Below are 26831 nucleotides of genomic sequence, written 5' to 3' on the forward strand. Positions count from 1 at the left end.
TACATTATAAATTTCGTATATGGCGTGTAGTTTTAGCATTATAATTACAAATCACTTTATAAACTGTGAACACTTCTAAAATAATAGGTAAATCAAAATGTTATAATATGCAGAGTTAAATTTTAAAGACATAAATTTCATAGATAGGGTTTGTGCTACGTTTCAAACTAATAAGTAGAAACACTTTATTTTTATAATATTATAAGTTTAACCGAATTCCCACCAAAATCACGATATTTTTTAATAAAATATATAATAGGTACTTCCTACGCCTTTGTGTGTTTACACAATGTTTAAATGCTGTACGATGGATAAAACAAACAAAGTAACGTACATTATATACAAAAGTATAAATTATTTATAGAATATATCAATAAGGAGAAATGAGAAATAAATTTAAAAAACAAATATGAATGCTTCCCTAAATGAATGTTTTACAGTATTAACTAATAGGTAACTGTATTCGATTTTAAAGCCGAATCCCTCACTCATGGGGTTCGGTGAAAGTTCACGTCATTTAACATTTTACACTGAAATGATGTAAATGATAAATATAAGCACCGCAATGTTTATTTCGGTAATTAATAGAGAATTGCCCCGGGGGAACGTCCGTCCGTCCGTTGTCAATTATTGAAGAGGACTACATTTTTTTTTCATGTTCATATAATATGAATCGTACGAAATACCGGTATACATACGTTGCAGGCCACCTTGTAAGTCGTCAGAACGTTAAAAAAAAAACGTTTCACGTCGCAACTGACATTTCCCAAACCTGTCAAAAAGCAATGCCTAGAAGATAGGTTAGTAGGTACTTATACTCTTTACTTTAATAAAGCCAATTAAAACAACATATTAAATAAAAATAAATCATTTATTAATAAACGTATAAACTACAACAATTAATTTAAATAAAGAAACTATTTTTAAAATAAACGAGTGCACATTATTTTCATCGGTTGGCGGTTTGAATACTTACATCTCATCTGCTGCAGAATCATACAACCGACTGCAGTTCGTGGTTCGTTTTTGAATTGAAACAAATGCTTACGTTTCACTCGTATAGTCATCCATCTAGATTTCTACGGTGGCTAATTGATATCCAAATTTAACAAGCACTCGGTATTTTATCTCGGCGTTTTAGGTAGGCAATAAATACACAATTAAGTCTGGAGAGTTTTTTTTTTCAACCTTCCGCTAAGACACGATCGGAGCGTATACGCATAGACACGCGGGCCATTTAGACGCCATTCGAATAATAAACATTTTAAAACAATTTAAAAATAAACAAATAAAAAACGTTCCCTCTTTATATATGTTGATTTACTCTTGCTTTCAAAGAACTAAAAAACTAGTTTATGGATCTGAACTTAAAAGGACATGCATTTAGAATATTATAATAGAAGCCACTTGGTTTTTCAAATGATGTAATGCGTGGTGATATTGTGATTTTTCTCGGATAATACGACTGATGGATGTTGTTAAGATCTTTTCAATCATGGGATTTTTTAACTGATGTTAAGATCGATTTGAAGCTATATAGTTATTTGAATAACTACATTTGAATATTACATAATACCTAACTAATAAGCAAGTAATGACCAGTGAACTAAAATAATTGTCAATCACACAAAGAATGAACCATTGATTAAATACAAATAATTGGCTGGCAAATAAAGTAAATCATATAAACGCTAAAGCAATTCAAACACACAATCGTACAATATAAACGTAATATTTTCTATTATATTATCATAGCCATGAACTTTAAAGGTACAATTTAGCTTATGAATACTATAGTTAAAGTTTTTTCTTATATATTTTTAATTATTCAAAAGATTAAACAACAATTATTACAGAATATAGAGAATGTTCTTTTTGTGATAAAATTGATAAATAATTTAATATCAAATCTATTGGAAAACAATGTTTAATATTATAAAATAATTGCATAAATTATTTAAATTAAATGAATTAAGATTCCTTTTATTAGTAAATATTAAATATTTTCCAATATTTAAATTCTAATCATTTTTTTTTTTTTTACACATTTAATTTGAAACTTTTATCAACTAGTTTTATACAATTAAATACACGATTTATATTATTTTACATATATATATATATATATACATACAATTTAAAAGAAAATGTTATTATCTTCTCAACAAAAAAATCATTATAAGTAGGTATTACAAAAAAAAAAAATATGAATATGCATTAAGCGCCATACTAGATTGTAGTTTTAAACTAAATGTGATGATAACTTATGATTGCATTGACTAACTTTTTAAATTGAATTATTATAAAAAAGTAATATTATTAAAAGTAAAATATAAAAATAACTATTTTCGCGGACGAGATTAAATATTGTTTTATATAGGCTTAAATTTTAATACTATTTGATTTACTCGTTGATTTTTCTAAAGAGGAACTCCTAATTTCTTTACATACGTTTATCTAAACACGAATCTTATTATGGACATCATTCAAAATAATTACATAAAACAGAAAAAAAAATGAATTTCTAGAAAAACTATTAAAAAAATAATCATACAACATTATCTCAGCCGTATGTTCATATTAATTCTGTGCTTAATGTTAAGTACCTACACGCCATGGCAATACGCATAATATGAGAATACGTCACTATTTTTTCTACAATATTAAACAATTTATTTCGATTAGACATTGTATATAGACGTAAAACGCATAGAGCACGTTTCTAAAAAGAACATTGAACTCGTCGACATTTTTGGCAAACCACCGATAACATTATCACTTTTTATAGGTATTAACCTAAAGATGAGGTACATCTACGCGGAAATCATCAAATGAACAAGACAACAACAGAAGCACCCGTCCATGTACAGTGTAATTAACAGGCAAATAATATCTATCATATCATGAAAACGTATACATTTATCTTTAGCATACAGTAATAAATATCATTATTATTAAAATATATATTACGGTTAACGATGAGCGTACAAATATACATATAATGTTAATTAAAGGAAAGGTATTTAATTTCAAACATATGTTATGCAAATGTGTTCTCGATTTTGTTTCGAACTAACTGTAGTAGAACGATCGTGATATTGATAATAATATCGTAAACGGAAACTACTGGTGGTTACAATATAGTGGTTTTCAACTCTTAAAATATTTTAAATCTCATTACCGTTCTATACACCACATTTTGGTCCGCAAATCGTCCAGGAACTATAATACGTGGTAATATACACTCGCAACACTATAACATTATACATAGTTATTTATATATTATTGTTAAATTTAATGTACCTATACAATATAATATGATGATATTGATTCATACAATAAGTATCGCAGCAGACATAATGTACCGACGGGTATTTTTTATGACATCCGTGATAAATAGTTGTGTGGCGATTTATTATTATTTTCGATCATATTATTCGTGTTTACGCGCATTGCGGCGCCTTCAGCATATATAACACTAATAAATTATATGACGTGTGATGTATATATATAATATATGTGCATTCACGTACAGCGCGGCCATATATTATCATTTTGCTCCGGTTAATTGACAAAAAACCATTATGACGACATTGCCGAAATCAAAATTTATTATTATAATGGGATCTTTATTGGCTCCTTTGGAACGCGCGTAGGAGCGGGAATGCTTTGTGCATCGTTCATTGATGTTTTTTAACGTCCGCCAAATTAATCACGGTTGCGTCGGGGGAGGGGTAGCACTCGATCATCGACATACACGCACAGAGTATCGTATTTCGAGAACAGCGCCTACTGCAGCAAAATATTATATATTGCACAAAAAATATTACAATCGTATAATATAATATATATATTTATTACAAACAGTCGATATATAATGCTATGTCGCGCATATTCGTTCGAAAAGTTTCACACGTCAGCCGGCTTCGTCAGTGCATGAACCCGCGAAATGCGATATCTGCAGTATATAGGTAATAGGTATATGATATGACCTTTTTGCCGCAGACACAAAGGCGCCGCCGTGATGCTGCAGTCTCCGACAGACAGACTCGCGACGAGGTTGACGGCGAGTCCGCGGAGTCTTGGTTTCTTTTAACCCGAACCTCGAGATGTGGGGTGATAGCGGAATGACGAGGGTGGTTAGTTTAAATCAAAATCTGTTCATTGTACACGTCGTGTCGTCGTATCGCATATGATACGTATATATGTAGGCGAACAAGAGCTGACAAAAAATCGATAGCGAAACAATAAACGTGCCGCCGATCACAAGATTCCGATCTCTCGATCTATATGGGTCGAATTTTACTGTAAAGGTATATAAATAGCTGTATGATACACAAAAATCATTTGTCACCGTCTGCCGCTTACCGCCGCCGAATCAATCGCAATATCTATATACTATATAGTGTACACAATATACTATATTATTGTCGTATTTGCAATAATATGAGCGTACCATAATGCGTGGTGGAAGACATCACATCTGACTCCGCATCAATAATATATAATAATAGCTTGGTTTTTTTAAATAATTTTTTTTTACTTTACCATCATTTAGAGAGGCATATCTTATGGTGGAGGAGGAGAACAATGACTAATATTGTGCTCGTTGCTAAGATAGGAGGTTGCAAACTCTACTCCTAAAAAAAAACCTCTTCTATATAATATTGGAAACGTTAACTATTAAAAAATATTAATTTAATACATAATTGTATTTATAAAAATAGCTATATACCATATAGCCTCATACATAGTTCAAATAGAAGTTTAGTTGACCGCCTAAATCTTAAATAATTTAACAAAACTAAGTATCAATATAGTGGAAGTTGTGTGGTTAATAATGGTTGGTTATATAGGCCTATATAACCTAACCTAACCGTATAAGCATCGACTCAAACACAAAACAATATTTTATATTACATTATATATATAAATATAAAAAAAAAAAAAATTGTAAACCGAAAATCTATTATTATAATTTATTTATTTATTATAATTATTTGCTATTTTCTTAAAAAAATTTAACAGACCAAGTGACTGAAGTTTTTTGAATTTATATTATCATCGCATGAATGAAAATCAGCCTCGAATATTGTGTTAGGTCTGCTGCACACTTTAATTACATTTGCATATGCTGTGTGCTCCTATATTTTACCTATAATTTGTTAATGAATTTTACAAATTATCATAACGATGAACTACAATATTGTTTCATTTATCTTAGTGGGTGGTTGACAGTGAAAAAAATAAGTTATATATTTGTTTACGCATATTATATGATTTCAAAAGTTTATTTATGCAAAAGTTTTTACGTACGGCCATTAAAAGTGCTATCTCCTAAAAGAACTTGCCAGTGAAGAAACGACTAGGTACGATTAGACTTTAAAAATATTTTTATTACGAGAATACATATATCGTATAGCACGAGGTCATATAATTCCGCGTATATAATTATTGGAGAAATAATCTAGTACTATTCAAACAATTTGTCTAAAATGTCTCACTTCGAAACAATTATGTAGAACACTTTACACTTATGTTTAAATTGACCAGATGTTACTCTGCACTAATTCGATTGGTAAATACTTCTTTTTTTTTTCTTCTATAAGTGTTATTTTCCAATCAAATTGTTGCAGCTTTATATGATTATTGTAAAGGATAATACTCTTAACAAGCGGTCATAAATACCGTTACGATTTTCTAATGATTTTATTAATGCTTACGCTAAAAATAAATCCAATAAAAAATGCAAGTATATATTCGTATATACTATATAGTGCATACGTGCATTCTCATAAGTGTTTCCGCTTATTAAACTATATGTACTTGAAATGTTTGCTGTTTATAATAAATGTCATATAATTGCAATGTGACTAATAATTGCACAGCAATATTTTATGTTTTATGTTGACCAACCAACCAACCAAAAATAAAAAAATAAAAAAATAAAAATAAATTGAATGATTTTTTATGATGTGCAATTTTGTAGCGTGGTTACAATCTAAAGTGTGCAGTCATTTAGCATAATTATAATATATATTAGTTATTAGATATTAAATATGAATTTATGATGCTCTGATAACTAATAATTCTGTTTTATTGTTTCTGCAGCGTTGACAAAAAATTGTGTTCCGCGATGAATGTACGTCGTAAATTGTACGATATATTTATGATTTCAAATTAGGTATCTATAAACTATAAGTAGAAAATACAATTCTCTATAATAGCACGCAGTATTTTACTAATATTTTATTTATGTACAAATACATTTGAATAATGATTAAAAATGTGCAACAAATTAATTGGGATTTAAATTGTAAGAAGTGGCAATAATTTATAGTTTGAAGTGTTTAAATATAAATTAATTGATCAATTAGTAATCTAAAATTAAAAGTTAAGACATAAAATTACATAATAATAATAATAATAATATAGATATATTGTGTGTTATAACGAATGAGGTTATAAAATTGTATTAATTAAATAACTTTAAAAAACATGACTATTTAAAAATATAAAAATCAGTTAAATTTTACCTCTGTACATTTTGTGGTTATATGCTATTCGAAAATAAATGAGCGGCAATAATATTATTATGATCCACAAACAACATTATTTATTCTCTATATGAATTCCATCTAATATAATATGTACGGAATATAATAATCATATACTATTATTATATATTCATTATTCGTATTATGTAAACGTGTATATTAAGTATTATATTATTTATCGTATTAATTTTATTATAACATTTATAACGGTTTGTCGCAAATCAACGCTCAACAATAAAACATTGGGCCCCGGTATTGCCCTGTCGGTAAATTCAGACACTGAGAGATGAAAAAAGTCGGTTCGGCCCCATTGTAATTCGGTTTACGATTTTATGTGGAAAAAAACACGGTCGGTCTTAATTAGATTGTTGTCGTCCGCGCAGAACTGGTTGTATCGGAGCTACCGGTATGAAAATTGAAATCCTGCCACATGATAATAATATGATACGACATTGAATATACGTCGTATATTCCGCATGGAAAAATATCGTATGATAAATAATACGATAATTACCCATATTGGATTCAATATATTATGATCGAGGACTGGACGGTTTGTGCGGAAAAACGGAAAAACAACGCAGAGGATCGCCCTGTATATTGTATTTTTTTTTTCGTTCCATGTTCGACTTAACACGACCACACTTGGCGTATTAATAATGATAGTGATACGTGGCCCGCGGATTTTTGAATATCGACGCACGTTAACACCTCGAACCTGTTTAACTTCGCCGTCCGTCACCGAGTAAGCTCTCTGATATTATTATGATGTATAGGTATACGCGCATGAACGTTCGGACGGACTTGGTTTCGCATAAATCATCGCGTTATTATTATTATTATTATTGATAAATAGCTGACGGACATTTATATTCGGGTGATACGTGCGCGGTACACAAGAATGTTACACACGCACGAAATCAGGTGTGGCTATATATAGGTATATAATATAGGGCGAGATTGTAACTTGAAACACTTAGGTATGCCTATATATTATAATATTTCGTATAAAGTGTATTATCATTATACTATGTTGCTCCTATAGCCCGATATGCATTTTTGGCGGCCGGTCGCATCGCAGAATCATTGCAGCATTTGGAACCGCAGTCACGCCATTAAGTATGTTATCATTATGGATCTGTGAATTTTCACGTCGCGGTGTGTATAATATTACAGCATAGATAACTTGAGTATAATTCGCCTAAAAAGGCCGAGAATAAACCTTCTAAAAGTTATGGATATGCAACAGGAACGCACAAAAACTATGAACATTTTTTTTTTAAAATTATGTATGATATAGTATGAATATTGTTACATAAAGCGTCGTTTAATTTATGCGTTGATGTATTATATATAATGTATATTGAATTGAGTTTTTGCTAAAATTCAGTTAATATCTAATATTGAACTGTCAAATATTTTAAACGAATTCGTGATTGTATTGTGTTTTGTGTTTATACATACTAATTTATACTGTATTATAATCTTTCCCTATTTATGATATACGCCTATTCCATTGTTATATAGGTACTTATATAGAAACGTGTGCTATTCTTTTTCATTATTTATATTTTATACACATACGCAAATTCAACTATTTTTCATTAAAGTTCGACGGACGGTTTGAATTTTAACTGTACATGATATGGTGCCTAATTAATTTCATCTTTGAAAATATTGAATATTTGAATTTTGAATACAGTAATACGTATTGTCTCTTCGTGATCCTAACCTTCATAATCAACTGCCATATGTTTTGTAGAACTTTAAATTTATACAATTTAATCAGAGAATTTGGGTACAACACTATTACTTATACAATTTTCACTTCAGTATAATATTATGAACTTCTTTCAATTTATCAAATTCATACTTTAATAACCCCGCCCTTTAATATTATAATATTTATTTTTTAATAATTACAATAATGTTGATCTACTTAAGCAGGATGGTACAAATTCACTTTTAGTAGTTGCTCCATAATTAAGTTTTGATCGTGTTATTAGTGATATTTTGTATTATAGGTAAAATTTGGTTTACACACTCGAAACACGTCGACTCGATAAATTAAACTATTGTTGTCGATGTCTACCACGATGACAGATACCTATATTTTTTTTGTAATTATTAAAGTATTAAATATAGTTACCTATGTTATATATTATTATATCATAGAATTAAATATTTATTGAAATAATTATTTAGAACGTAGAAAACTTCACCCAAACTTCCGCAGTACAGTTTCCAAATATTCGCGGATTTTAATATTACGTATCTATAGTACAATACAAAACGGTAAAAAGGCGAGGAAATCTTAAACATTCGTTGTGTTTTGTCTATGTTTAAAAAACGCATTTCATTGACTGCGATAAGTAGGTATATGTATTATAAAGGTACATGCAGCGTTGGGTAAATTACTTTACAAACACCAAGTTTACTAATAGAGTCCTAATTTAGTAATTAATTACTTGTTATATGTATTAAATATAACTGCAAATTCTAACAATGCTACACTCATGATTTTACGAAATACTACGCTGTTTTAATTTTACACCAAACCAAACTGAAATGTAATTACATGATATACCTAGGATTTAAATTCTTTCGTTCTATAGTTTTTAAAAATCTGATATTATTAATAATATGCATTTTACCACATCTCCATTGTTACGTCAACTATGATATGGATTCATATAGGTCTCTAATTTTGTATGAAAACCATTTCCCGACAGTGTTTAATTTAGTAAGCACTTTGGTCTCTGCTATTGCTCTTGTATCGCCTAAGAGAGTTCAACGCAGACTCTTCCATAATATGCTTAATTAAGTGTTTATCGTCTAATGTATTATTTTTTACCACGCAATTGTACAAAAGCTGTTGAACCTATTATATACCGCTACATATACCTAATAAAACCAAACATTTTATACCGAGGTCATACAATTATGCAATACAGGTATATACAATACACGATACCACGTCCCATCTATTTACGGATCGCCGCGACGTGTTTCAAACTACGGTAGCCGTACACGTTGATAATAATATTATTCGCGTGTCGATCGCGTATACGATATAGCGGCGTTTTGTCGCGTGTAGGTATATATTTTATTTTAATCGTTTGTGGATACACTCCACACGTTTACACGAATAAATATTGTATAATAACTTGCCAAGAACCCGCGCCCATATAATTATGTTACAGTGTGCGTACGAATCGATTACTTTAATCGCGATCGTCGAGGGGGGCCTCTGATGAACATCCATGATCGTGTCACGAAAACTTCGGTCGGATATCAAACGGTAGGTATAAAAGTAATTGTACCTACCTACTTATAGGCACTATATTTGCACTACAGATACAAACAGATAGATTTGATGAATCGATTATTTCAGTTTTGACTTTGAGATGATGTCCGTGTAGACGTCGCGGCCGTCCTCGAGTATTCAATGGAGTCAATTGTTTTCTCTTTCTTTTTCGCATGAATTATCATAATATTAATCAGACACCGAAAAAAAAACATTGATGCTAAAACTGCTCTGCAATCTCAGTATCTCCCTACCTATATATTTATACTACGATACACATGCACAGCAATTTGGTGACGGAATAAAGTTATATTGTAATATATTTAGGCTCCGATACTATAAATATCAAAATACATACCTATACATGCGTATACCGTTTTGAGTGTCTGTGGAAGATAGATTAGTTTAAGGAATCGAAACAATATTATCATATATATGATATATATATATCATACATATTTCCAGTACGGTTTGATTTTTAGTTGCGGATCGAGGGATCAAGATTGCCAACCAGTTTGTCATACAGCTGCTGAAGTGTAACAATACAAATTCTTGACTTTGAACGAGTACAAATTTGATTCTATTGTGTCTATCGAGGATACTGGTCGATGATATATTATTGCGTTTGTCTTATTATTACTTTTATATATATATATATATATATATTATTTGATACAATCGGTAAACTGACTAGAAAATACGGTTTGTAGCGTTTGATCGATTCCCTTGAGATCCAACCGTTTATTTCGACTCGTTTACCAAACTTGACCAGTTATTACCAAATCTGGGAGACGCGTGCCCGCTCCATCGGCCATTAGGAATTTTTCTCGCCTATATAGTCCCACGTTAAGTAAAGGCATGCACTGTACTCGTATAATCCACATCGATTACTTACGATTGCGCAGGCTCGTCATATAATATATATTGTCATTATAGCGTTAAGAGAATTTGAAGGCATGTTATAGACAATAATTTAAAATACTTGAACATTATCATGACGTACGTAAACAGTAATTATTATACAATTCTGGATTAGACAAAATGTGATTTTACGAAAACTTTGATTACACTTACATGTTTTTTAAATTTTTTATTAATTAATTAATTGTTTTTTATTTGTTCTTCCAAAAAGATATTAATCGATTTCAATATTTTGTCTGGTATGCGCGTGATGTATGAAAAATCCTTATGCATATATTTTACTTCTACTACCTTCATAATAAGATCAAAATAGATAAGAAAATCAAAAGAAGTCTAAAACCGTATTTTATTACTACAACGAATAATTGAAGTAGTAGAGGATAACCTTACACCGCGGCTATACCATTTTAAATGATAATCAATGATTATTAATCATACATTGGTGAGTATAGGTAGTGTTGAAATTGAAACTATCTGTATTATATGTATAGTAATAAATAAAAGTGATGTGCTCAATCTTCGAAACCACTTAACCAATTTTCACGTAATTTCCACAAGCGGGTAGAAGGCTTTACAAGAAGTTAATTTTTAATCTATACGCTACTTTTTATTCCGAAATTCAATGCCTATATAAGGCAGAACAATTGTCATGTTTTTCGTCTTTAAAATACAAAAATTAAGTTTATCTTGATTATTTCTGGTTGTTTTTCATAAAAGAAAAAAAAATGTTAGTTATCAATTAATTTTTTTGTCATATATAAGAAAGTAACTTATTGAAAATATCATCGTGTCACCCAATGGCCTATGTTGCCGTGGGTTAATTAAAAATAATAATATATATCATTTTATTCATCAATCTTCCATTTTATTCCCAGGTGAAATAGAGTATAATACAGCTAGTATTAAATAATTGTGATTATCGTTGTTCAATATTTCGTAAGTAGGTATTGTATCTATACAGGTACATAATTTGTTATTTACATAAATCAAATGAAAACAGAATATAATACAACTTAGTGTATTAACTATATATATTATAACTTATAAGGTGGTTAAATGGTTTGGTACCTAAATGGTAATAGGTAGCCTAAAGACGATTTCTACCATTAATCTATACTGGTTGACTCGTTGTAGAACAATTAAAACTATAAATACTATATAAAAAAAATAATAAATACTTCTTAAAAATATATAATACTATTATTACTCCAATGAGTAGGCGCATGACGTTCTCACGGCACACAGCAGTGTGGGCTTCGACTTGTTGGTCGAGTTTTATACGTAAAAAATACATAACACTTTACTGAGATCGGTGAGAGATCAGTAGGGAGGCAAATTAAATTCCGATCATACGTAACTATATTTTTTAGAAAAATCTCGCATACCTGCAAGTATGTGTGTGGTTCCGGGCTACTTTTGTGAGTTAATATGCCACTGAAGTTATTTACAAACGCTTTTTGGTATCTATTGTGTACGTCGGACCGGTAAAAATGAACGGTGCCCACGATAAATATCCCAGTGGCGCTGTCCCTCGAGTTAAAATAATTCGAATTATGCACTTAAACAACAGTTTAGGAATTTTATTCTACGAAACACGATCTTTGAAATTACCAAACAACCGATACAATGTAATAATAATTGCCTTTTAAAAAGTACATTAACACATTGAGCACGTGTGTGATATTAAGAATATTTTTAATAGGTCATATGGTTATTATTTATCAAACAGCGCACTTGAAGGAAACTAATATTAATTACAAAATGTCCTCTGCTGCAAAATGATATATCAGTAAACAATTTTAACATCATATAGACCGTATAAGCCACATTATGAATGGTTATGAAAATTATGTAATATTATGAATCTTAATCTAGAAAATTAAACACTGGGTAATTATAAGTATCTATCAATTGCACTTTTTCTAAACTAAACCAGATTTCAGCATACAATTATTGAAACCAAACAGTATAAAAAAAATTACTAATTCATATTATTTAAACATTTTACACATTAAATTAGTCTTAAGTCAAACATTGAGAGTTCATTTAACATTTTTAATTTGATTTCTATTGTATCTTGTAATATTACAGTTAAGTACTAAAGTGTTTAAAGTTTAAAAAAAAACAATAATTAAAACCTTAGTAAAACTGAATGTTTTATACTAATATACTAAACAGAAAATTAGCCACTAATAAGGTTAAACCTATACTGTTGTTTATTTAACAGAAAGTATAACAATATATTTATTATAATTATTTATTCTTATGAGCATCAATTTAAATACATAAAAATGGATAACAAATATGTTATTCGAATTTTATAATGATATTTTGAAAGGTGGTATAAATTTAAGTGTCCATTATAAATACAAAATGTTTTTTAATATTCATTATATTAGGCATGTAGGTAGGTACCAACTACAGTAAGAAACTCTTTAACCAAACTATCGAGATAATTTTAGATACCAATTACATACCTTTTCTCATTTCTGTCTTTGAAAGTATGCCAATACATACTATATTTATCACTTTCATGCCATTCGATTTGAAATCGTTATATATTATACGATAGTTTAAATTATTTGAATACAATTTTTATTAATAGTAAGATATTCAATATTGTTAGTTGTTACTAGTTTACTACAAGTGTCAGGTATTATTATAATAAATTAATAAAATGTAAACAATTTTAACATATTATTTATAATAACAATAAGCTACAATAAATTATAAGTTGAATATTAATAATATTAAGACATAATAGCTATACATAAGAAAAAAACCTAATAGATCACAATATCCTTAAAATTTTAATTTTGTTGCTTATTTTGTTAACATATTTAAGGGCATATCACTTATTGTTTGTATCAAAATCATCATATGCCAAAAATAAAAATAGTATGAGTAGTAATTGAGTACATTTGACATGTTAGTCATAAACATCTAAAAACAAATTGTGTATTCTAAATTTAGTAATATAAAATTATATAAATGTAATAAATAAATTACTAATATCAAAAATAATAATTTTTCTTACAATAAAATCTTTTAACAATACTCGGATATTTGACAGTTAAAGAAGTACATGTTATATTTTAGTGTTATTTTGTATATATAAATAAAAACATATGTATTAATATTTTAATTGCACGTAACATCAAATATTTTGGCATAAATTGTATTTGTAACGACTCTCGCGGCCTTTAGAAACGAGTGTTAGATATGTTAAACAATTAATCCGGATTTTCTATTTTCAGCAGACAATTTTAGTAAATAACAAAACAATTTTCTTTTAACTCATTATAAATCCCATTACGACATTAAGTGGATAAAATGTCAAATAGTGTATTAATAGAAAATGGCGTTAAAATTATTTATTTAAAAATGTTCGATTGTTAATAAAAGTTATTATAAGATGATTTACACGTTAAATATACACATACGTCGTACACATAGATTTAGATTTTTAGTTAATTTATATATAACTAATTTATAATTGAACCAAGTCCAAGTGGTATCTAATCGAGATGAACGTCTGAACGTAGGTACCTATATTAAAACGTATTCCAGATGTTCAAATACGTAAATATTACCGGCATGCTCGATATCGGAGACCTCCAAAATAAACTGGTTTGTGAAAAACTAAACAAATGTTTCAATAACTCATTCAAGAATAGATGATCTGGAGTTAATGGAATTCAGAATTATTCAATTTATACTTTTAATTCAAATAAACAATATTTAAAAAATACGTTTTCGCCGCGGTCCAAGAGATAATAAGTAATAACTCGACAATAATATTACATAATAACACTTCTAACAGACTGTTTAACACAGGTAATAATAAGAAAATACGAACCTAAAATTAAAGTGTTTAACAAGCAATCCCACACCTTGAAATGCCCCCCCGGGACATAGTACTTAATACACACTAAAGTATATCTAAAACGATTTTCCGATATTCTATTTCCGAGATCATTTCATGTATCAGGATATGAAAATAAAATATATAACTATACGTTAAAAACTAAATATTATCGCTAGGTATATACACTAAAGTGAAATTATACAATTATAAATAAAAAAAATTATATTATGAACTTTAGTGATGATTTTTTTTTTTTTATTAATTGGCGCAAAATCACATATTGAGGTATTATGGTCATTATAGTTTATCCGCCGTATTATTAAATTGTAATGGGATTAATGATATTATATGATAAAAGTTGCTTGTATAATTATTATAATGTTTTTTTATTTTTTTAAATATTAATATTTAAAAAAAATACTCAGCTATCATAAATTACATAAACGTAGTTTTTCATTTTTTATTTCACATTCTTTTATAATATATCATAATTTAAGACAAACATAACATTATAAACAACACTAGTGTGATGCGCATAATGAAATAAAAGACATGGTTCGCGGAATAAAATCTTTTGACCAAGAAACCTTTAGACTTTAGAGTTATGGCTATTTAGCCAAATCTAAGACTCAAAAATCAATTATTTTTATCCATATGTTACCGATCAAAATACATCAAATGATTATCGCTTACATCTATACGCATCTACACACAGATGTATTAAATTTAAGAATAATATTTATATCAGCGTTTTCATCTCTCCGTGAGAACGTTCGTGTGACGTTTGTTGATTAGCGTCTCCAATGTCACGTCAATGTGAAAGCACCCGTACTTTTATGGGCCATAATCTATATAAGATTAATGTAACGTCAAACGTTGCCATATAAAAATAATTTGTATTAAAGATTAATACATTTAAAAACAATAGATCTATTAAATACAGGTTATTAAATCATAATATTATAAGTTATAACTTATAAGGTTAATCAATTTAAACTCTTTATACATAAATAATATTGTATTGTAAAAAACATATATCTATAATATACTCGTCGTAAAATCAAATACTATAGAAAACAAGAAAATTAAAACATATTTTTAATACCATACTTTTATTAGAAAATCAGTTTAGACGATTTGGCTATAAAGTCATGAAAACTATAACAAATATTATAATGTTAATCTATTAACGAACATTATTACCTAATTATTACAAATAAATGTGAAAGAAAAATATGATAAGTATTACTAACAAATTACTATTTATCAATATTCTTCAGATATTGAAATATTGTTTTAATAAACACATAATCGTCATACTTAATCTCTTAGAATATACTTTCAACATTCACTTTGTAAAGCACAATAATCAATAATACACATCATCTCTATGATATTTTGAAATTAATTATTTTATGGACATACCTAATAGTAGGTATAACGAATTTGGCAAGTATATGTAGCGTTTGATATTATGTTTTAGCTCACTTATTACTTATTATATGTTATATTCTTATATTATACCTACATATTTTATGCAATATGTTTAAACTATCATATGACGAATACATAACATTAAAATACTAGTGATAGTTTATAGTGAAGATCTCGTTAGAGTGGGTAATAATTCAATAAACAATATATTTTTGTAAGTTCTTAAAGAAGTGTTTGATTTATAACATGAATCAAAAATAATTTTTTAAAAGATGAATTTAAAAAGTTGCAATTCTACAGCATTATGTTTTCATAATTCATAGGACATATAGGTAGGTAGGTACCCTACACGGCCTACACAACAAAATTAAGAATATTTTAGTGCAGAAATAATTTACATTTTATAAAGTACATTTTTGTAATACAATTTTTTGTTATTAGATGGAACCCATCACGGCAACATATAGGCCATTAGGTGTGGGGTGGGACAGTAGGGATTATTTTTGTGTATTTGTTTGTGGATTTTAAAGTTGGTAGGTTATAACACGTATTTATGTATGTGTGGCAAAGATATGTTGCTGAAAATCCCGGGTGGTCACCCATCCGGCAGCTAGCAACTGTGGTTGGAACGTACGCTCAGTGCGTTTCTGCAGTTTGAGCGTATGATCGCACCTCACCAAGCCACATAATAATATCATTAAGGTAACATAATATCCAAAATATGGTGAGGATTTATCTCAACAGCCGAATGGTCACTCATTCGGGAACTTATGACAACGCTTGATACTTGACCTTAGAACACGTTTGTGACTACGGCCAAACACCACGCTACGCCAGACCACATTTTATTATTCAACATTTATTTTTAAGGAATCGAAAGTGGTGATTTTTGGTCATTGTATAATACACGTGCAAATTCAGACTTAATTCATTTAAACGTACTAATTTTAAAGTGAAGTAATAAGAATTCTAAAAACTAATTTTAATTTGTCATATAGTCTGCTTGAGATCGATTTCTTACATCTTTGCTATTAACTTCTCTAGAATTAATTAAAAGAGGGATAACGATACTTGATTCCTATCAGTTTTATATAATTGTTTCAGGATTTAGGGGGATAGTATATTAAAAATTTAAAAAGTCAATCTAAGATCTTAATAAAAATGATAACAAATTCAAAACTTTTTCATAATTCTTATCGCTGTATTCGATCAATTGTGTTACGTTGAAAAGAAAACATGTCTAAATTCGTATTTGATATTTGTTAGACATAGACAGAAAAACTACGATTCAAATCTCCTTAACTAAAACATATGGATTTATGATTTTGAATAACATATTATCGTTTCGAATGTGAATTGACATATAACTTTTATTATTTTCATATTGGTTTTTCGATTACTACCAAAGTATGTCCTTGAATGGATTGAAAAATATTATATATATTAATATATTACAAGTTACTAAATTTAATGGTTACAACTTACAAGAGGTCATAATACACATGTAACACATTATTAGTGTAATGGACTTGGATGTAAATAGTTAAAAATGAAATATGAATGAGAAACGAATTATAACGAGACAGTTCATTGAGGTCATAGAGCGTTCATCTATGAGAATCAAACTATAAAGAGGATTAGCACAAAAAATATGATAACTAATCAGTCTTCCATAATGTACATATTTTTAAGCACATTTAAAAACACGTAGGGGGTACTCAGGGTTAGGGATTATCAAAAATGAAACTATACTATTTTAAAATGACAATATGTCAACTAAAGTTTATTGATACAATGATACTAATTACGGATAAAACTAAAAAAAAAAATTACGAATGCACAGAATTGGCTTGGAAAAATGTAAACGTCTTAATATAATAAAAATATATAAATAAATTAGTAATTACACACAACTTGTATCGGTAGATATAGTAGATACACGTTCAAGTTGTTTATGCATTCATTTATTATTTAAAAAAAACATTTATGACTTAATAATTAAAATACATATCATACCCATTGACTACTATAAAAAAGTTTCAATGACAAATTAAAAATGTAAAAAAACAACTACGAAATATAATTTATAAGTAATTTTTAAAGAAATTAAAATAAAATTTATTTTAAACTAATTTGTAAATCGTTTTCAGTTAGCATGTGATAAGTAGGTAGGTATTGTATAGGTGTCATACATATTTTAAATTCATTATTAAATTTTATCTTTTCAAATATATACTTTCTTATTCGTTATGGCTAATATTAATATTAAAATTATACATGATCTAGTTCAATTTTGTAAAGATAAAATTTTAATTCATAAATACTTTTCTAAAAATGTTTCGTATTATATTAAAACTGCAGACACTTAATCAATAATATTTAGAGAAACCTATTTTTACGAATCAACCCTGATGATTGTAATATTAAATTTACTTATGTTTTTAAAATATTGAAGTGACTATAGTAAGTACGCTATTATACTTATAAGTCTGAATATTTATATTTTGCACATTGATTTTATTATTATGAACAAATGAACAGGAAATAGTGTCATTTGTCAATTATCGGAACTGGACAGTATATTAAATTGTGCAACTATTTATATGAAAAAACATTTTTCTATGTCTGCTACTCTTATAAACTGGTTATAACGTTAAGATAGTATGGTCTACATAAGATATTACAGTAGAATGAAACAGCTTCTGTGATTTCGATTAAAGTGAACACATTTATGATTTCGTATGCTTAATATATTTTTATTAATTATGTTGTTCACGCCTTCGTGCAGTTTCAATAAGAAATTAAATCTTAATGCTTAAACCTGGTCAGAATCAAAACAACAACTAAAAAATGTGTCAAATCTAATAATCTATAAGATAGTGTGATTTAATCAACAAATGAGGATTATTGTAATAATAACTATAGGTACCGTCATTCACCTACACAATATATAACTACATTGTTGTATGCATATTATTTTATTTACGTTGTTAAATTGTTCAGTTTATTTTAGCATTTGGAAATTAATTTGACCGATAGATCTTAATTTTTATTTATATTTATAAAGCATTAAAACAATTTGACCTCGACTCTATACTTTTCGCTGAAGGTTCTTGTAACCCACACGAATGTAATATTATGTACTTAGTTGAATAATAATAATAATTTTGATTAGTGTCAAATTGCATTATATTTACATTTAGCACTTATACTACATGGTAACTGATATATTTTTTGAAGTAATAACTACGAGAGTTCTAATCTATTTCATACAAAAGACAATATTAATAAACTAAAACGATTGAATATATATTATTATCATTATAAAAATGTAATAAGCTTCCTCAAAACATCTTATTTTTTATTAGTATTTATTACCCATCTGGCTAACTATACAATGTTTATAATATGTATCGTATTCAATTTCGTTTATCGAATTGGGTTAAACCGTAAAATATAGGTATATTTTTATTGCGAAATAATATTTAATAAAAATATTCAATTTTTAACATCGGCTGATACCTATAAAAAATTGTATTTAATTAAAAATATTTATAAATTTCTTACACCGCTATTACAAAGTACCTTGTATAAGTACATAAATATTTAATATAGTGTAAATACACGGTAGGGTTTAATGTAAAATTACAGTTGTTTAAAATAATTAAATGCGTGAATAAGAAAATCGATTATACAATATCAATGGCAAAAACTATAGCAAATACATGATGTTAAGCAGTGATCGTTTTAGCTTATAAATACAACTTTTGTGGAACTCTATAAGTAAGAATATATATTATGGTTTAGTAATTAATTGAATGTTATATTACTATAATTATTTTTTTGTTATTTAATATTAATTATAAGCTTATTATCCATGAACTTCGTATTATAATTGTATTACCGTGATTATAATAATTAATAAGTGTATTATATTAAACTATATAATGATTTACAAATGACAAATACCTATAAATGTTGGTATTAAAATAATAAATTATAAAGAGAAAATAATAATTGACCTACCTACTTCAGAAATAAACGGCGAATAGTGCTTATCGGGTTATTTAGTGGTGGTGTAACAATCGGGTGGTGTGATTATTGGTTATGATATTCTACAGGCTGTATTTTAAGAAGCCATTTTTTAAACGCCACACTGTTAAATCAATCTATTAATATATAACTACAGATTACATTAAAAGGTAACGTTCATTCACAATTGTCGACATGGATACTTTTGAAGACTTCTACTTTTATAAAATATATCACCTACTATCGAGCACTATTCAATATAAATATATATATATCATATAAATATATATATCATATAAATATATATATCATATAAATATATATATTATATAAATATGAACATGTAATTGAGTAATTTTTAAAAATACTTAATTAACTTCTATAACAATAAAATAATATTAAAAACATTACAATAATTAATTAAAAATAATATTTTAAATCATTCTCATATAAAAATTATTACGTACCGATTTTATTATAAGGTATACAAAATAAATAGTTAATTTATGACATTTTGAAACAATTAATTATTATTACTATTATATTACAGAATAGAAAAGAATTGTTTGTAACCAAATTGATACTTGAATAAAATTAAAATATTATAATCTTTTAGTATAACGAATGAAGTTTTTTTTAGTATTGGTAAACTACCTATTGATTTATTGCCAATGGTGGTTCATTCAACATTCGTTTATTAACAAATTATCTTTTCATCATCATCCGAATCTAAAGAATTCCAGAGGACAATGAACAGAAGCCGGTTCTCTTTACGTTTTCACAAAATTCAACTATTTACGTTGAATATTTATACATAGATGGATTTATATGTGTATACATATATATGTGATGGGAAAAATAAAATTATTTTCGAATTCATTGGGTGACCTTGATACTCAAATTGTACTTTTTTTAATCGGACTGGAAATTTGTGTTACAAATACCAAAAAATTTAAATTACGTTGATATATAAAATACAAACATTGAAATACCTATGTGATATACTAAATTTAGTTCTTTGTTGTATACAAATTGTAATTGATGTTTACATAATTATTTTTCTGACATCATACTTCAAATAAATAGTAGATCACTCATTAATTCTAATTCTTATCAAAATACATATTTTAAAGAAGATAAAAACAATTATATAATTTATATCCAAATAATTGATAGTATTTTCTGAAGTATGTATCATTGTATAGTATGGCATAAAATTATTTATGATGTAAACAAGTATATTTAGAAACAATATAGATTTTAACATCCAAAAATTATTGAGATAACATTAATAATAATTAAGCATAATAATTCAAATTTAAAATAAAATACAAGATTAAAAATAAAAACACCATGGAAAAAATATTTTAGCAAAGGATGAGTATGAATGGCGCCTATCCATAGACATACTTATATTTCAGAACAGTCGACAACACAATTTAAGTTGAAGAAGGTAAGACCCAAATGCCAGAATTGGATAGTTTACATTTAACGGGTATGTCGCAATAAAGTTTTGTGCTTAAAATTGAAAGGAACGATAAAATATAACTCTCGAACAACGATTTTGGTTTCTTAATGGTGTTATCTATAAAATTCGAAAAACTTCCTTTGTTTATTTATTAAAATCTATTTCGTATCGAAAGTTATTTTTTTAAATACGCTTACGCAGAAAGGTAAAAAATGTTTTATAGAATTCAGTTGTTTAATATTGATAGGTAATTAAGAAAATAAAAATAAATTACTTTAGAAACTATAAAAATAAATTATAATACTTTTTAAAAGAAAATATTCATCAGGTTTGCCCACACACCCCTCCTCCTAAAAAATTTACAGAGTTGCAGAGGATAAAGTGACACAACTATTGAAGTAAATACCTACCTATAATTTTTCCAATACAGTTAAGTTAATAGAAAAACTTACCTAACCTAATCTAATATGTAATATGAATCAAGCGTTTAAGCGATGTTTAATCGCTAAATATTTTTTAAAAATTAAAACAATAAAAAAGTTATGCTACATGAGTTTTAATTGAAGAAGTAGAAGTAACTTAATATTTTTAAAATAAGATATGAGAATTGATAGATCACTGAAACTTAAAAGTTTTTTTTAATATATGAAAACAATGATAAATAATTGCACTAAAAACATAAATTATTACGTAATATGTTGACATTTTTGTTTGTTCTTCACAAAATTAAATCTCATGTATTATAATTACTATACATTGATAAAAAAAATATATATGATGATCCATTCTCGATATACTAATTGCAATAATTTAATAAAAAAAAATAAGATTTGTTAATAATTATCTTATATCCATATGACCATATAGGCGACATTTTAAATTTATACAAAAAAATATTCGCAAAATATTATATAATAACTAATGAAAAATTAAATTAAAATAACACAAAAATATTTTGATTTAAGTTATATTAAATAGTTGTGATGTTACAAATGTATAAAAAAGTGTAAGCCAACAGCTTAATGTAATATTGTTAAATAAAAAATTTAATAAAAAATATAAATAGGTATGTTTTCATACTACAAATTATTCTAATAAATAATCAAGATTTATTTTTGAATTATAATAAACTGTTTACATAAAAATTACTACTAGTAATTTTAATATAAGTAACTGGAACTCTATATATCTTATATTAAAATGTAATTTTTATTTTTATTTTTTATTGTGGACAAAACAGTTTATCAGATCTCCTACTTAATATTCATACCTACAGCCAAGTTTATTATTTACATTTTGATTGAAAGATATTTATTTAGACATTAATGCCAATATTAACATTTTATTTTCGTTTTTATTTTAAGTTTAAACACGTATCGTTTATGCTATTATGGAAAATTTTAGTTGAACTGATGTCATATTAAATATTGATGTATATAATGTTTTAAAATACTGTTGTTAAAATTGATTGGTAATATCTAATTTAACTTAATTGAATTCTACTCACAAAGAGATGATCAGAGATCGTAATAATGATGTATACCATTTGTAATGATTATTGATTACTTTGTTTAATATTTTAATGTTACTATAATTTCAATTTAGCCGAACCAAGATTTCTTTAAATTACTCACCTAATATTTTAATTTAATTCAGTTTCTGATAAAATATCCTTGCACTTTTAAAAATAATTTTCTTTTAACATCCATTTATATCGATACTGAATAGGTAGCACATGGTCAATGACATTAAAAATTAACGTAAGACCTTGCATAGACTTTATTTATTGACATTCCTACATTGAAATGTGAAATATTCAATCCAAAACGACGAATTTAGACGTGTTAGTCAAGTTACAGAACAAAGTACAATGTTTCTTATGAGTTCGAAGAAAAATTAAATTTGAGCACCTACGTTTCAAATATTTTTAAAATATATAACTATAACCTAGTCATTTATTATAATTATTTCTTTTTTTTGCATTTAATTAAAATATTAGGTTCATTTTTATATTTTATTGTAATATAATATGATTACAAATTGTCAATGTAATCTCAACCCAATGTAACTAAAACTTTATAACCCAATGGCATATGTCACCGAGGGTATATTTCGTTTAATAAAAAAAAAATATATATATAATATATATGATTAGGTACGTGATAAAACGTTAAATTTTGTAAAAAAAATACTCTTTAACAGGTATAAATTATGATGCATTATTTGTTAAATATTTACAAAGCTAAAAATGTTAAAATCGCCAAAATTTATTTTTGTTTCTGGATCGCCTAGAAATCATCTAATAGTTTTAAGTATTATAATTTTATCTGCGTAAGCATTGGTCAATTCAACGACGGAAATATATGATATATACATTATACAATAATATTGTTGTACCTATATATATTATAAATTCAGATGAGTTAAGACAAAATGTAATCGCTTTAGACATAAAATAAGTAATCGCGGTGTTTAAAACACATTTAAACTCACACACACACACACACTTACGATCAGCTTGAAACTTGTCAAATTGAAAGATATCGATCGGTACCTGAGGCGTCGGTACCGAAAACAGGAATATTCGTTTCCACCGTGTGTGCAAGTATATAATATAGCCGTATAGGCCGTGTTATTATTATTATTATAGGCCCATTAACCGTGATTATATCCGATTAATAAATAATAAGTTCGGAACGTCGTGTGACTGATAATATTATACCTATCGCAACACAACGTTAAATTTGCACCTCGGCGCTGCGGCGTTTCGATGATATGGCGCGTATAATATTATACTACAGAGTAATAACAACCGATCGTTTCGTTCGATACACATTTTACATAATGGTATATTATAATGCTTACAAGACGTACTTCGATTAATGGGAACGTGTGGGCACTAGAGATTTAGGATTTCCGACGATGACCCGACAGTGCGAACGCATTTAAATCGCACGCATTATTTCGTTCGTGGAATAAATGAAGAAAAAAAAATTGAAAAAAAATTTTTTTTTAACGTTGCCACTACTCATCTTGACCGACACGGCGATATTATACGATAAAACATATAAAACGGAGGTTGTGCGTATATTATATAATAATTATTATATCCTATATAGACTGCAGGTAGGCGTAAGTATATATGTAGGTATTATATCATTATTATTATCATTTTATAATATTAGTATTTCCGCCTTTGGTCTTTATAACATAATACTAATAATAATAATAACATCGGACTCACCATAATCGTTCGTATCCTCGGCCGTGCTGTTCACCGTGCCGTCCGGGAACACCTGCAGGTATCTGTTTTTGATGAACATCTTGATTTTCCTGGCGGTGCCTGTTATGTGCGACAGGTTGGTCGACGACCGGCCGTTTCTGGCCGACGAGCCCGCGACCGCGGCCACCAGTGCCGCGTCGTCCACCCGTTCCGCGGCCGCCGCGACGCCGTAATACGCGGCCCGGTCTCCGAGTGCAGACGTGCCCGACACCGCGCCACCGCACAACACGGCGTACAACGCCAACACACTGACCGTCACCACAACACTCCGCCGGTGGCCGCCGCCGCTGTTGCTGCTGCTGCAGTGCGACCGTTTCACCATGACTTTAGGCCATTGCTGGGTGGTACCGGGCAGGGTACCGCCGGGTCAGGGTCCGTCGCGACGGACGCCGGTGCCCGCTTCGCACGGCGTCTGCATACCGCCAGCGGGCGGGCGGTTTGCGGGTGTCGACGACGGAAGGATAATATTATTAGGTACGTCTGCGGCTGATCAAATGCCGAAATATCGTTTCGGCGTGTTTTTACTACACTCTGGGGTGGACCGACATAGCCGCGAACCGTTCAAACGGCGATTACGCCTCAATTTTAGTAATCCAAAAGCTCAATAGCCAACTTTTTATTTATTTATTTTTTTCCAAACCAACGGAAAAATATTTAAACTGGCGGAAAAACTGCGTATGAGTATAATATAATAGGTACGCGGTCGGATCACGTCCGCACGAATTTATAAATGCGTTAGAGGTCGAACGCGCGAAAACGTAAGTAATAAAAAAAAAAAAACGAACAGATAAATTTGCACGAAAAAAAAAGGTCACTTTTGCGTCTCGTTTTTCGTATATGAATATTATATTTAAATTACTATCGTTTTTACTCGAGAAACGGCCGGCCGGTTGGTCACGTCGTGTGCCGCGTCGTCTTGTCGATCGGATCACTATTTATTTAATTTTTTCCTCTTTACGTCTTCTGCTCTTTCCCCTCTAATAAACTGCGCGACGTGCGGTTGGTGACTGGCCGAGAGAGTGGCGAACGCGAGGAATCACGGAATCACGGAGACCCGCCAGACGGTATTCAATTTGTCGGCCAGACCATGTGACCCGGCGCGCGCGTGCGGCCCACAGATGGAGCCACTATAGCCGGTCTAGTGGTTCGCGCGCGCCGCGCCGCCGTTACCGCGATGCTCGATTAGTATAATACTATTATACTATAATAGTATGATTAGTTCTTATTGTGGTTGCGATATAAATGAATAATTACACGATTAGTGATTATCGATGAGTATATTAGTAGATTAGTATAATATATTAATATTGTATTGAAACTTGAAATCTAAACGGTCGTCATGAGTAGAGACGTAGAGTACGGACTTCGAAGCTCTAAAAAGTAAAAATCTGTAGAAAAAGCATTTAAAATAAAGTATTTACTAAAAATATATCTAAAGCCATAGGCTTCGTTACAGGGTAGCGAGGGGTAGCAATTGCTACTCTACCATTTTTATTGGAGTAGCAAATTAATAGTTATGATACCGGTACGAAGTACAAGAAATTTATAAAAAAATACAATTTTCTTGTATTTTTTTTCTTCAGAAAATCACTATACAAGTATAATATTTTTATATTACTACTATTTAATAAAAAATCTATTTCTATGACAGAAAAAAATGGTAATGAATAATTTATTGATTAATTAGTTTTATGTTGAAAAGTTTTTTTTTTTACATTTCACATGGTCAATGGGGTGGAAGCCAGAAGGCAATAGCTGTAGACACTGGCAAGAGGGCATTTGCCAGGGGTGCAGTTTTACGAAAGGTGCTATTTCATGGAGTGTCATTCTCAATCCAAAGATGATAATTTACAAAAAAAACTTGTCATTTAATTTCAACTTACTTGGATGAGGGGGCACAAATTTGGTTTTCTGCCAGGGACGCTACTGGTTTTTGATACGCCCCTGGCTACCCTATGACT

The 26831-nt window shown here is 28.6% G+C and overlaps 1 protein-coding gene across 1 annotated transcript in view; it reads right to left on the reverse strand.

The window, feature by feature from the left end:
* The window catches only part of LOC149057869 (uncharacterized), an 83325-nt gene extending 57418 nt beyond the window's left edge, over window positions 1-25907 (reverse strand). The window contains exon 1 of the mRNA XM_089223963.1: window positions 24832-25907. Coding sequence (XP_089080089.1) covers window positions 24832-25192 — 361 coding nt within the window. The 5' untranslated portion in view covers window positions 25193-25907. The remainder of the gene's footprint in view (window positions 1-24831) is intronic.
* Window positions 25908-26831: the final 924 nt, after the last annotated feature.

The sequence above is a fragment of the Diuraphis noxia genome, unplaced genomic scaffold (genome assembly GCF_037042655.1).
Source record: "Diuraphis noxia isolate RWA-SAM2 unplaced genomic scaffold, SU_Dnox_SAM2 contig0003, whole genome shotgun sequence".
Classification (NCBI taxonomy): Eukaryota; Metazoa; Arthropoda; class Insecta; order Hemiptera; family Aphididae; genus Diuraphis; species Diuraphis noxia.